This window comes from Cucurbita maxima, unplaced genomic scaffold (genome assembly GCF_002738345.1).
Source record: "Cucurbita maxima cultivar Rimu unplaced genomic scaffold, Cmax_1.0 Cma_Scf00010, whole genome shotgun sequence".
Classification (NCBI taxonomy): Eukaryota; Viridiplantae; Streptophyta; class Magnoliopsida; order Cucurbitales; family Cucurbitaceae; genus Cucurbita; species Cucurbita maxima.
In genome coordinates, this window is record NW_019272026.1 from 4,643,518 (window position 1) to 4,656,846 (window position 13,329).

At 38.0% G+C, this 13,329-nt stretch overlaps 2 protein-coding genes and 1 pseudogene across 4 annotated transcripts; 1 reads left to right on the forward strand and 2 right to left on the reverse strand.

Moving 5' to 3' along the window:
- Positions 1-359: 359 nt before the first annotated feature.
- Positions 360-4,210, reverse strand: LOC111484916 (choline monooxygenase, chloroplastic). Of its 3 annotated transcripts, none has more exons than XM_023131562.1 (10): positions 3,837-4,208; positions 2,667-2,712; positions 2,335-2,470; positions 2,174-2,248; positions 1,885-2,097; positions 1,409-1,504; positions 1,177-1,298; positions 981-1,074; positions 759-809; positions 360-680 (listed from the first exon to the last, which is right to left on the reverse strand). In XM_023131562.1, the coding sequence occupies exons 1-10, from the start codon at positions 4,117-4,119 to the stop codon at positions 543-545; spliced, it is 1,254 nt and encodes a 417-aa protein (XP_022987330.1). In that variant the 5' UTR covers positions 4,120-4,208; the 3' UTR covers positions 360-542. The 3 variants fall into 3 exon arrangements, with proteins under 3 accessions (XP_022987330.1, XP_022987331.1, XP_022987329.1); XM_023131563.1 differs by having other exon boundaries at positions 2,667-2,773; positions 3,837-3,898; XM_023131561.1 differs by having other exon boundaries at positions 981-1,298; positions 3,837-4,210.
- A 2,103-nt stretch (positions 4,211-6,313) lies between these two features.
- Positions 6,314-7,199, reverse strand: LOC111484924 (annotated as a pseudogene).
- A 508-nt stretch (positions 7,200-7,707) lies between these two features.
- On the forward strand, positions 7,708-12,486 carry LOC111484919 (nucleotide-sugar uncharacterized transporter 1-like). The gene is made up of 7 exons (XM_023131566.1): positions 7,708-8,144; positions 8,898-9,049; positions 9,157-9,365; positions 9,446-9,539; positions 9,979-10,145; positions 10,255-10,425; positions 11,866-12,486. Exons 1-7 carry the CDS (start codon positions 8,105-8,107, stop codon positions 12,137-12,139), a joined length of 1,107 nt encoding a protein of 368 aa, XP_022987334.1. The 5' UTR covers positions 7,708-8,104; the 3' UTR covers positions 12,140-12,486.
- The last annotated feature ends 843 nt before the right edge of the window (positions 12,487-13,329 follow it).

Consider the following 13,329-nt stretch of genomic DNA (forward strand, 5'->3'; position numbering starts at 1 on the left):
TTTTCTTTTTATGATAAAATGAAATTATTATCGTCAAATAAATTACTAATAAATATCATTTTTTTTTTTTTTTTTGAGTTCTTAAACATTTGAAAGGATCAATATGATTTTTTTTTACAAATAAATAAACAAATTACCACTTAATTAAACTCATATTGGTATTGAATATATTTGAATAACAAAAATTAATTTTTTTATTTTTTAAAAATAAATCAATAAAATTGAATAAAGTAATTTTCATTTTGATTTTGAAAACTTTTAATTTTATATTAAAATGCCTTTAAAATTTTAAAAACTTAGTTGGACATATAATTAACTGTATTAATTGTATAATTGTCTAAATTAGCCACAAATTTAAATGAAGTTATAACAATTATAAGTCAACGTGTGTTCCGAGTCAGACAATTGAAATCGAATAACTTTCTATTCACACTACCGTCAGAACATCCCGATGTCGGGTAATCATATGGTAAGGAGTTAAAATGAAAACGTTGAGAAAAGATACAATAACTTATGAGTACAAATTAATAATTATAGGACAATTATTTTGTGAGGTTAAGATGAAGAAGACGATGGAAATGGTGCATTGCATTCTCGACCGAAGGAGCATATCGACCGAACTTGTAAGCAGGCGACTCGAGACCCTTTTGAACACCTTCACACAGAATAATGTCTTCAATCTGAAAATTATTTGGACCAATGTGTAAGAGAGAAAGAACAACTGAATTAAAGGAAAGGGGTGGATTTGTTTGTAATACCTGCACACTTTCACTGTCTTCTAAACTTTGTTGTATAAATGATTCGTCATTCTGAACATGAAATCAAGAGAAAACGTATAAACTCGAATGAACTGAAAAACTTCGATAACACAAGCTCAGTTTTTGCTGAGTTTTCGTGTTAACCGAGCAGTCTTTTTAATAAATCAAGAACACGAGTGAGAACTTGTAGCATATTCATTAGTTTAAAAGACTCGAAAGTACCTTAAAAGGGGTTTCGAGAAAATAATCGAAAACCACTAGACATTTTTGAGGTCCGAGTGGGAGTACTAGATTAGTGTCCATCCAAGGTCCATATCTGTTATATAACCCGGAAAACGACGAGACGAACATCAGCAAAAAAACGTCTCGAAACATAAATAGCCAAAGAGCCAGATATGTTGATGTATCCAAGAAGTACCTATTTATCATGAAGTTTGGGTATACAAAAGCATATAGTGCTTCTGGTCCAAGTCGACCATAATCATCGCCTTTTGATTCTCCCCCACCCTTACAACTTTGAATACTAACAGCTTCAAATATCTACATCACGAGTTATATACTGAAGTAAACAGACACTAAAACAGCAAATTGTATGAAAGCATAATGCCATAATAGTTTGGTAATAAATTTAAAACGAACAGTCAACGTACTTCTGTAGAATACGACTCGAGCTTGAGATTTGATGCAAGCCCTTTGTGTGCATACGGGACGTGATACCCTCCGTCTAAGTAGTTGTCACAAAAAACCTACAAAAAGCCAAACCCCATAAGAATTGTATAATGGTCAAAGCCCACCGCTAGCAAATATTATCCTCTTTAGGCTTCCCCTCAAAGTATTTAAAATGCGTTTGTTGGGGAGAGGTTTCCACACTCTTATAAAAAATACTTCGTTCTCTTCCCCAAGGTGTAATGGCCCAAGCCCACCGCTAGCAGATACTATGATATTTGGGCTTAGTTTTTAAAATGCGTTTGTTAGGGAGAGGTTTCCACACCTTTATAAAGAATGTTTCGTTCTCCTCCCTAAATGGAGAAGCCTAAAGAGAACCATATCTGCTAGTGGTGGGCTTGAGCTATTATAGATCGCAATCATATATGACCATTTTTGTAGACGGATGCAAGGACTATACCTTCCAATTACATTCAATGGTGTATTCACGTCGACAGACAAAACTTAAAGAAGCATCAACTCCATTTAAACTCAGCAAATCTGCACAGCTTCCCAGCCATTCATATGCCACTTTATCTTCATCAACAACCAGCTCAGATGATAATTTTTCATCCATATTGAGAAGAACGAACGGCCCCCATGTCGCTACGGGTAACGGTACGAGCCCAAAATCCTAATCTCCATTAAATAAATCAACCAACTATTAAGCCATTCAGAAATATCATATCAAAATGGTTATAATTACATACATTTACATCAAAGTTCTGTATTCCATTTATTCTAGTCGCCTTAAGCAGCCCTCCATCCAACCCATATGTCCATCCCTGCATAAATTATGGAATAACCCTGTTCAATATATATATATATATATAGAATCTCACATCCCAGGAAGATATGCAAGTGAACTCACATGATATGGGCACACAAAGCAGGACTTCTTCCCACATCCAGATGCAAGAAGTGAGGCATGATGGCGGCAGACATTGTGAAATGCACGAACCTTCTTGTTATTATCTTTGCAGACAACGTATTCTACATTTCCCAACCTGCCATGGACAAGGAGACAGCGCAAACAAATTTTACAGACCAGCTATGGTGGGGAAGAACACATATCTCTAGCATCCCATATGTTATACTCAAAGCACTGGAAATTTCAACTGATTCAACTCCATATTTGGTTAAATTACTGTTCTTTAGATTTTATACTATTGGTAATAAATGGTAACAGACAATTAATCACACCTGCCTGTGAAAAAGTCATGGGGATCTTTTAACTGTTCAACGTATCCTGAGAAGCCAAGGGCACAAGAAGTTGATGATCCATGCATTAGTATTGTCAGAGTTGTAATCTAAAGAGGAAAAAAGGGAGCATATTGCATTAGGTGTAAAACAAAGAGTACATAGTTTCAATGGGATTAGCCTGCTTTGAGTGCAGGAGAAGCCCCATAAAGAATTACTCCGTCAAGCAGCAAGAACTCAGTTAATGCATATACTAGTACATATTGTCCGCTTTGGCCTTCACGGTCTTAAAATGCATCTGTTAGAGAGAGGTTTTCACACCCTTATAAGGAAGGCTTTGTTCTTCTCTCCAACTGATGTAAGGTTCTCCTCTCCAACAGAAGTGGGATCTCACAATCCATCCCCTTGGAGGCCAACGTCTTTGTTGGCACACTATCTGGTGTCTGGCTCTAATACCATTTGTAATAGCCTAAGCACACCACTAACAGATATTGTCTGCTTTAGCTCGTTACGTATTATCGTCAGTTTCACGGTTTTAAAACGCGTCTGTTAGGGAGAGATTTCCACACCTTTATAAGGAAGGTCTCCAGGAGGGTGGATTGTGAGATCCCACATTGGTTGAAGAGGGGAATGAAACATTCGTTATAAGGGTGTGGAAACCTCTCCCTAACAGATACGTTTTAGAATCGTGAGGCTAACAACGATACGCAACGGATCAAAGTAGACAATATCTACTAGTAGTGGGCTTAGATTATTACTTGGTCACACTTAGACTCTGGTTGAGTTACTCTTACCAGTCGCAAATATGTCAGCTCGAAAATCACCCCTAACCGCCCATGAAAGGAGTCATCAAACCATGGAGATCCTCTCTTTTCTTCTTCTCCTAATTTAGTTCTTCCATTTGTCAAGCTCTGAAGGCAGCTCCTCTCTTTCTAGCTTGAGATCACGAGAAGGAAATACTAAAAGATGGTTTCTGAAAGCTTAACATCAACGAAATGACTTGGCTGGGAGAGATTTAGAATTAAGGAGCTCGAATGTCTAAATAGTTAAAAAATCTCCATTATAATCACAGATCGCACTGAAATCAAGCAATTAATCTCCTCGCTATGAAGCTACAGTTAAATAGAATCGCAAAAGAAGAAGAGCATCAACAATTTAGAGATGGAAGCGAACCTACGGCCTGCCATCCTCTGTGGAAGACACGATCGAGCTCGAGAGCGAAAAATGAAGGATCGGTGTACCAGGAGCTGGGTGGAGTGACGGCCTTCTCCAAGGGAATTTCGGGGTCGAATTCATCAACGAGTTTCAGAGCTTCAATAAAGTGAGAATCAGAGTTACGAAAGGATAAAGTCGGCGAGATTCGTGTGGGAGAACGATGACTGCGCGACTGAAAATTGAAGGAAGCGAAAAGAGGTTGGAAGAAGTGAGTATGGATATGCTTCGTTAACGCCGCCATTGCAGCAGCCCCCAAGCTTCCCTCCGGCTAGTTGTATTCTACAGTTATCGGTTGGTATTTCGTAGATTTTATTTACGATGCCGTTGAAAAGAATGACGAAACAAAAAAAAAAAAAAAAAAAAAAAAAAAAAAAAAAAAAAAAAAAAAAAAAAAAAAAAAAAAAAAAAAAAAAAAAAAAAAAAGTCTCAATAGAATACATACTTTGTGTTACATATTTTGCGTAGATTTTATTGCCTTATTTAATTTTAAATAATTAAAATAATTATTAGTATTTAAGTAATTCATTTATTTAATAAAAAAATTCATTATATTTTTAAAAAATTATTATTGATTTATTATAATAAATTTGTAAACTAAGAGCAATTAATTAATTAAATGAATTTATTCCGAATAAAATAAATTAAAGCATAGAATGCTATCAAATTTTTATATAAATAAATAAATAACTTTTTTTATAGTTATTATATTGTTTCTTTGAACTTTCTCTTTCGGGGTTACCCCAGAGTTTTAAAATGCGGAGGTGTTTTTTTAGTTATTATATTTTCGGTCAATCCCACGTCTGTTAGGACCTCTCCCTAACAAAGGGATTTTAAAACTGAGGAGAACCCCGAAAGAGAAAGTTCAAAGAAACAATATCTACAAGCGATAGGTTTGGACCCTTCTAACAGATGCGTTATAAAACGTTAAGGAAAGCCTAAAAGGAAAGGTTCAAATAGAACAATATCGGCTAAGAATGGATTTGAACGGTTACATACTGTTGGATGATGAAAGTCCCACATCGGTTAATTTAGGGAATGGTCGTGGGTTTATAATCTAAGAATACACTCTCCATTGGTCTGAGGCCTTTTGGGGAAGCCCAAAGCAAAGCCATGAGAGCTTACGCTCAAAGTGGACAATATCATACCATTGTGGAGAGTCGTGTTCGTCTAACATGGTATCAGAGCCATGCCCTAAACTTAGCCGTGCCAATAGATTGGCAAATCCTCAAATGTCGAACAAAGGACTCCAAAAAGGAGTCAAGCCTCCTTGAAGGTACGAAGGCAGTCAAAAATGACTAAGACTCCAAAGGAGTCAAGCCTCCTTGAAGGTACGAAGGCAGTCAAAAATGACTAAGACTCCAAAGGAGTCAAGCCTCGATTAAGGGGAGGCGTGCTTTGTTCGAGGGGAGGTGTTGGATGATGAAAGTCCCACATCGGTTAATTTAGGGAATGGTCATGGGTTTATAATCTAAGAATACACTCTTCATTGGCATGAGGCCTTTTGGGAAGCCCAAAGCAAAGCCATGAGAGCTTATGCTCAAAGTGGACAATATCATACCATTGTGGAGAGTCGTGTTCGTCTAACATGGTATCAGAGCCATGCCCTAAACTTAGCCGTGTCAATAGATTGGCAAATCCTTAAATGTCGAACAAAGGACTCCAAAAGGAGTCAAGCCTCCTCGAAGGTACGAAGGCAGTCAAAAATGACTAAGACTCCAAAGAAGTCGAGCCTCGATTAAGGGGAGGCGTGCTTTGTTCGAGGGGAGGTGTTGGATGATGAAAGTCCCACATCGGTTAATTTAGGGAATGGTCGTGGGTTTATAATCTAAGAATACACTCTCCATTGGTCTGAGGCCTTTTGGGGAAGCCCAAAGCAAAGCCATGAGAGCTTACGCTCAAAGTGGACAATATCATACCATTGTGGAGAGTCGTGTTCGTCTAACACATACCACTCTAGGCTAGGGTAATCAAAATGCTAGCATTCCCACAAATAATGCAAGTCAAAATACTCTTCACTAAAACATTTGGCTGTAAGAGTGGTACAGAAAGAGGTCCAAGGAGATGAAAGGATCACCTTGCCAAATCCGGTTTCAAAAAGGGCCCTGTGAAAGGGGCTTTGATCATGGAGCATATGTAACTTACATTGCCAACATAATCTTCTCTCATGGTCAACATGTTCTAATAACATAACCTATTACTTCAAATCAATGAAGAGTTCATTATATGGTTGAGATATCACTTATACAGCATATCAGTCACTAGAGATTTATGTATATTGCTGGAAAGAATTGGATAGAGATCATGCTAGTAGTCAACTACCTGATCAACAAGATCAAGCTAGTATGATCCAAGTAGAAACAACATGAACAATGCATCAACCAAGTAAGAAAAACAAAGCTTTTAAGCCATTATTAGACCCAGTTTGGTTCTTCATATCCTGCAAAAAGTTCTTCGGAATAATACATTATCAAATAGAAAAGCACACAGATAAGTATAATTCCAGTGAAATCATAAGTTAAAACAAGCTGGGGAAGCTGGAGAGAGCCTAAAGAACAAGATTTCATCTTGGCTTAGCATTGAATAAGATCAAAGGCTGCAAAAAAGTTCCTCCGTTCCACGAGACAAAAGGGAATTTCGAGTAATTCGAAGTAGATCCTAAATTTCTCTACTGTATATCAACGAAGGTATGCAGGGATCTTAATACGAACGAAAAGCATACTCATAACATAGGCAATAACAACAGAAGAAATCCCAGCAGACGCATACCAAACCTTGACGCTCTTAGCGCGATTCCGATCAAGAGCAAGGTCCATGAGCACAATTCCCATTCCACCCAGTATGAACATGAAACCAGACGAGAGTCCCTCAATGATGTACTGACCATTGACGCGACCGGGAAGAAAAACCACAGGTCGGATGGATCCGGTTGCCGGGTCCTGAATAGATCCGATGCCGGGAGGCTCGACGATGACATCGTAGACGAAGCCGGAGACGACCATGAAGTACGTGAGGAGGACGAGGGCGTAGACGGTCATCGGAGAGGGGAGTGTCAAGGTCGGGAGCTTGAGGCGGAGGCGCGGCGGACGGAGGAAGGAAAACGGGAGAATGCGGAGGATATGGAAGATGGGGTCGATGGAGGAGATCGGAGAATCTGCCGAAGCGGCGGCGGAAGAGATCTGGGTGTAGGATTCGGATCTGGGAGGCATTTTCTCGGCCGGAGTGGATTCAAAGATCCTCGCTATGGAATTTGGAGTTGTTTTTGATTTGTTGCGATTTTGGGTGGGGAATTGGGTTGGGGCTTCTTTAATCGCGATTTCGGGGAATTCTGTTGAAATTTAAATTTTAATGGCATATCTTAAAAAGTCCTATTTCATAAAATAATTATTTTCTAAAATTATTTTGGATACCGTATTTACACTGTAAAAAGTTGTATTTTCCAATTTTTATTTTTCAAATTACAAAATCTATATTTTTCGAAATTAAAATTAAGAATCAAATAGATATTAAAGAATGTGATAATTTGAAAGACGAACATAATCCACCCATGGCTGGTGATTTTATCGTTGATGACCTATGTCAACAAGCATAAGAAGTCAACACACGAGCAACTCATGTCAACATCATTGACAAAGAGGAAGTCATGGACGGAACATATAATAGCGGAAGTCCACCACTACTAGATATTGTTCGCTTTGACTTATTACGATGGTTGTTAGCCAAATTCAAAAGATGTACAAAGATCCGTGATTATGTTAGTACTGGATTGTAAAGCAATAAGAGGTGAAATTCTATCGGAGAACTATATATATATATATTTTTGGAGGGAAAATCCAACTTGGAAGGGAGTGAGGCTCTGAAGAACTGTCCGCCGATTGTGAAAGGGGAGGCGCGTGAATTTCTCCGCCTCCCTCTCGCTTAGACAACTGCTTCCATTTTCCGCCATTAACGACCTTCTCTTTCCCCACGCGTCTCTCCTTCTTCATCTCCATCTCTTCCTCTTTCTCTCTCGCTTTCACTCATTCGTTCACTTCACTGGCTTACTCCCTTTCCCCATTTTCTGCTTTTGGGTCATTTCCAGCTCCATTTCAAAGCCACTGCTCTTCATCTCTTTCCCGATCACCCCTCTTCTTAAAGCTTAGCCAAATCCCATCTTCCCACTTCATGCCTCATTGACTAGCAGCGGGTACTGGCTGTTTTCGTGATGTTCAAACTCTTATTCAGTAAGGATGTTCGCAAGATTCTCAAGCGCAAGGATAGCGAATAGGGGTACTTCCTTTCTTGTCCATTTTTTTTTCCGTATTTATCTCTAATATTTCGTTTGAATTCTGGTAGTTTTTCGGATTTCCCCATCTTTTTCGGATTGTGGCTTTTCAATTTCGGCTCCGCATTGGACTCCATTGTTATCTAACTGCTTGTAGATAGAGAAATTAATGTAGAAAGCCCGAGTTGAGAGGTTTTACCTAAATAAAAGTATTAACCATTTCTCAAATAGGCGCTCTCGGTTTCTTTTTCTCTCGTCATGAAGGGCGTCGTGCCTTTGATCAGAGTGGCCAGGGGCTTCGGTACGACCTTTGGTTTTCTGATAGGCATTGTGCTAATGCGTTTGTAGTCAATCAGATCTCGATTTTTCTAAGCCATTTTGTTTTTGAGTACTTAGAAGCCGCTAAGTTAGGGTCTACTGCTCTGTTTTGTGATATGTAACTAAGTGGAAGTATTAAAACTGGTTGCCACTGTGAAATCCTTCTCATTATCTGTTTATCTCCACCATTATCGTGTTCAACTAGTTGCATGTGCCAACACAAAGGCTATCAAACTTTTATACTCTCTGAGTGAAACATCTTACATTGTTGTGGTATTTGATGGAATTGGTTTTGAGAAGTAATAGTTGATTTTAGAAGCCAATTATTTGTGTAGTATAAGATGAAATCAGACATATACCTGATGAAGGTTCTTCAATCATGAAATCTTCGTCTTGTTTTACTTTCCAACTTACATTATTGATCAAATTTGTAATATCAGGAAGATCTCTCGAGGATTTGCGAGGATCGTTATTTAGCAAATTTCGCACGCCGGAAGGTGCCAAGCGTCAGCAGCAACGTTCTTGCAGCCCTTCTGTTGCTCTTACGTTCAATTTCTTTGTTGCAGTTAGTATTATTTTCATGAATAAATTGGTTGGTATTCCAATGCCTATCTAATGTCAATGTTTTACCTTAACTTCCTTGGATTGTCATCTTCCAGCTGGTAACACCGCTGACTGTTTTCGTCGTCTGTGTCTCAGGTGCTTAAGACTGTCGGCTTTACGTTTCCTATATTTCTCAGTTTCATTCACTATTTCATTAGCTGGATATTGATGGCTATTTTCAACTTTTTCTCTGTTCTTCCTGCATCTCCTCTATCCAAGACTACCCGTCCATCGACTCTACTTACACTTGGTTTAGTTATGTCCCTATCTACAGGGCTTGCTAATGTGAGCTTGAAGTATAATAGGTGAGAATTGAGTATCGACAATCCTCTTTTCCCTGATGTATTGTTTCCTGATGTTCTGAATGCTAAAATCAATTCTCCAGTGTGGGGTTTTATCAGATGGCAAAGATTGCTGTAACTCCATCAATTGTACTGGCAGAGTTTATATTATATGGAAAGAAAGTTTCTTACTCCAAGGTAAACCAAACTCCTTTCACATATATGTACTAAAAGTTTTATATACTCCCTCTAAAGCTATTATGACCTGCTTATTACAGTACCATAAACTAGTAATGTAAAATTTGGGTCCGCCATACATTTGAAGTGGAAAATCCCTTTTATTGGAATTTAACAAAGATTAGTATCTAACTTTTCGAATCTATGGTCTTGGAGCATGGCGTCCTTGTCTTTTTTGTTCTCTGAGCAAAAGAAGAAAAACGTTCAATGCCATCTCAAAACTGTATTGATACTAAACTTCTGGTTGAGTTACACTTACATCCTGATGGTTCAATGTCCACTCGTTCAAATACTAATATTTGTATGGCGTAGTCATTCTGGTAGTTTAATATGTATTGAGATACCATTAAACATATTGGCTAATGGTATCTATTGGTATTGTCTTCTTTCTGTGGCAAAGGTCCTAGCCCTTGTAGTGGTATCTATTGGTATTGCTGTGGCTACGGTAACTGATCTGCAGTTTGATCTCTTTGGTGCTTGTATCGCATTGGCATGGATTATTCCTAGTGCAGTTAATAAGATTCTTTGGTCCAGTCTGCAACAGCAGGAGAATTGGACAGCCATGGCGTATGTCAAATACTCATCCTGCATTTTATCGTTTTTCTGATACTTTTTTTTCTTTTTTCATGTTATATGCCAACAAGGAATTGAATCTGAACTTGAAATTTTGTCATAGGTTAATGTGGAAGACGACACCGATTACATTATGCGGTTTCATTTCTTTAATACCTTTCTTAGACCCGCCTGGATTTTTATCTTTCAATTGGAGCTACTATAATACACTGGCTATTCTGCTGTCAGCAATTCTAGGATTCTTGCTTCAGTGGTCTGGTGCCTTAGCGCTCGGGTATGTGAAATCTCATGCTGATATTCTCAGCTTTTCGTTAAGCAACATGTTCGGTCTTATATATGCTATTAGATGCACTGTCTGTGATAAGGGGCAAAATGTTCAATCAAATTTGTTGTGTAATAACAACCTAACTGGCAAGGTGTAATTCAAGAAGCCTATCCTTCTGGATTCAATTGAACTTCAAATATGATCAGAAGCTTGTCAATCATTGGATATGGAAATTCAACGCTATCTGATGGTTTTTAGTTTTTTACTTGTGTATCACTCTGTTACTTTGGCGACTGAAAGGAAGTCGTTTCTTTCACTTTCTCTTACCCCAAGTTTCTTAACAAACACATCCCATCTCTACCATAAGGCTAGTAAAATCTTGTTTCGTTTCATACATCATTTAGGATTTATCATATGATAAGAAGGTTCGTGACTGTTTCATGCATAAAACTAACAGCTTCCACGGTATCTTAAATTAGTGCGTCATCTGTCATGTTTAGGTAAAAAGTTAGCTCAGTTCTGTGTTATTTTAGGCCATTCTCCACGCTGTTTTCAGCGAGAAATAAATTATCATTGATGAAATGAAATATAGATGGCATAAACAGCCAAAATGCGCAAAGAAAACGAACCCCTTTGTGAGATCCCACATTGGTTGGAGGGGAACGAAGCATTCTTTATAAGAGGGTGAAAACTTTTTCCTAGCAGACACATTTTAAAACTTTGAGGGGAAGCTCAAAAAGGATAATTCTGCTAGCAATGGGCTTGAGCTGTTATAAACTGTATCAGAGCCAGTACCCAGCGGTGTACCAGCGAGGACGTTGGCCCCCCTTTTGTTAGCAATAGGCTTGAGTTGTTACAAACTGTATCAGAGCCCGTCACCCAACGGTGTACCAGCGAGGACGTTGGGCACCCAACGGGGGTGGATTATGAGATCCCACATCGATTGGAGAGGGGAACAAAATATTCTTTATAAGGGTTTGAAAGTCTCTCTATAGCCAACGCGTTTTAAAACCTTGATGGGAAGGCCAGAAAAGAAAGTCCAAAGAGGAAGATATTTGCTAGCGGTGAGATTGAGCTGTTACAACCTCTGGAGATCCTCCCAGAATCTACGTAGCTACTTCTCAGCTATAATTTTTCAAGGGTTTTTCGATGTAGTAAGTTATGATGACCGAAGTTCCATCCCAACTATGAGCCAAAATACCAAACTTAGCTTATGTTGAATTTACTGCAAGGAACGATGTTTCTCTAATGGTTAATTAATGCTACAATTCTTCATGTGATTCTAGCTCTTTGTTCTTCATCTTGTATCTGGAGGCCAACTACTTAAACGTTCAGATAAAATCTGATGCATTGGATATACGGATAGCTGAACACACCCAAATTTCAGTACTTTGAGGTATACATATATGACCTGCTTCTATTAATGTCTAGTTTTTCTGAATTCAACAGGGCTACCTCTGCCGTCAGCCATGTTGTACTCGGTCAGTTCAAAACATGCGTGATTCTTCTCGGGAATTACTACCTGTTTAATGCTGATCCTGGCAAAACTAGTTTATATGGCGCATTCACAGCTATAATGGGTATGTCTGCTTATACCTACCTTAACTTGAGACAACAGCAACAGACCAAAACATCTAAACAACAAGCCTCTTGTCCTAAATCTAAGCTTAGCAAGGAAAATGGAAGCACCAATGACGAGAAGTTAGGGGAGGAGCCTGTTTGAGCTAAGAAGTTAAGGATATCTGTTCATACTTCGCCGGCGTTTCATTCATTCGTTTTCTGTGCTAACCCTTTCATTTCTTTGCAGTTAATAGATTAGGGAGATATCCATGTTAATATATGAGTACACTACTTCATTTTTTTTTTTTTCCCCCTTCCTTCCTTGGTTAGAAAAGCTAAGTTAAATGAGGTAAAATGAGAAAAGCTAAGTTAAATGAGGTAAAATGAGAAGGATGGTATGAGATCCTGGACAAAACATTTTTCTCATAAGGCTGTGGAAATTTCTCCTTAGCAGATCGTTTTTAATAACCGTGAGGCTGATAACGATATGTAACAGGCCAAAACGGACAATATCTGCTAGCAATGAACTTGGGTTGTTATAAGTATGATTTATAATCTGTTCTAAGAAATGATCAGATTTTTCATTGCTTACTACGCCCTTCCTCGTCTATAGGATGGTCTATTGCTGCTGTTAGCTATTTATGTTTGGCCACTTCTTGCCCGACCCTTTCGCTTCCTAAGATACAAGATCCTTAAACTAATGCAGTGACCAAGATTTGTTAGCTGTAAGTGACATAATAACGAGTTTGGCCACACACAAAAATAAGATTCTCTCTTCATATCTCACATTCCAAACGGGATCTCTCTTATTTTTTTTCCACATTTTTAATCTTCATATCTCACATTAAGAGGAAGTTGACTTTTGTGTATTAAAATACAGAATAGGAAACCTAATTAGATGACAATATTGTCAACTAAGATTTTAATATGTGAAACCTAATTCAGACCCAAAGGTGTGGACAGCAAATTTTATTTATTAATTTGCTGTTTGAAAAATAAAATCTAGAAAAAGAATAAATATCTGATCTAGGTTTTGTGTGTGTGTGTGTGTGTGTGTCAACGCTTTCATTGCTCATCTTCCATGTGCTTTTAAAACTTTATTTTAAATTTTAACCTATGGTTTTAATTCATTCACTTGTCAACCAAATAGGAGTAGGTCAACAATTTCACCTAATCCCCCCCCCCCCCCCCCCCCCNCCCCCCCCCCCCCACCAGAAATATCAGCATGGTATTTAATTATTAAATTTAATTGAAAATTTTAAAATTTACTATATATTTTATAAATAATTGAGAGAAATATATATGGGTTAATTCATAATTTATAGTTTTATTTACTATATTATATATATTTTT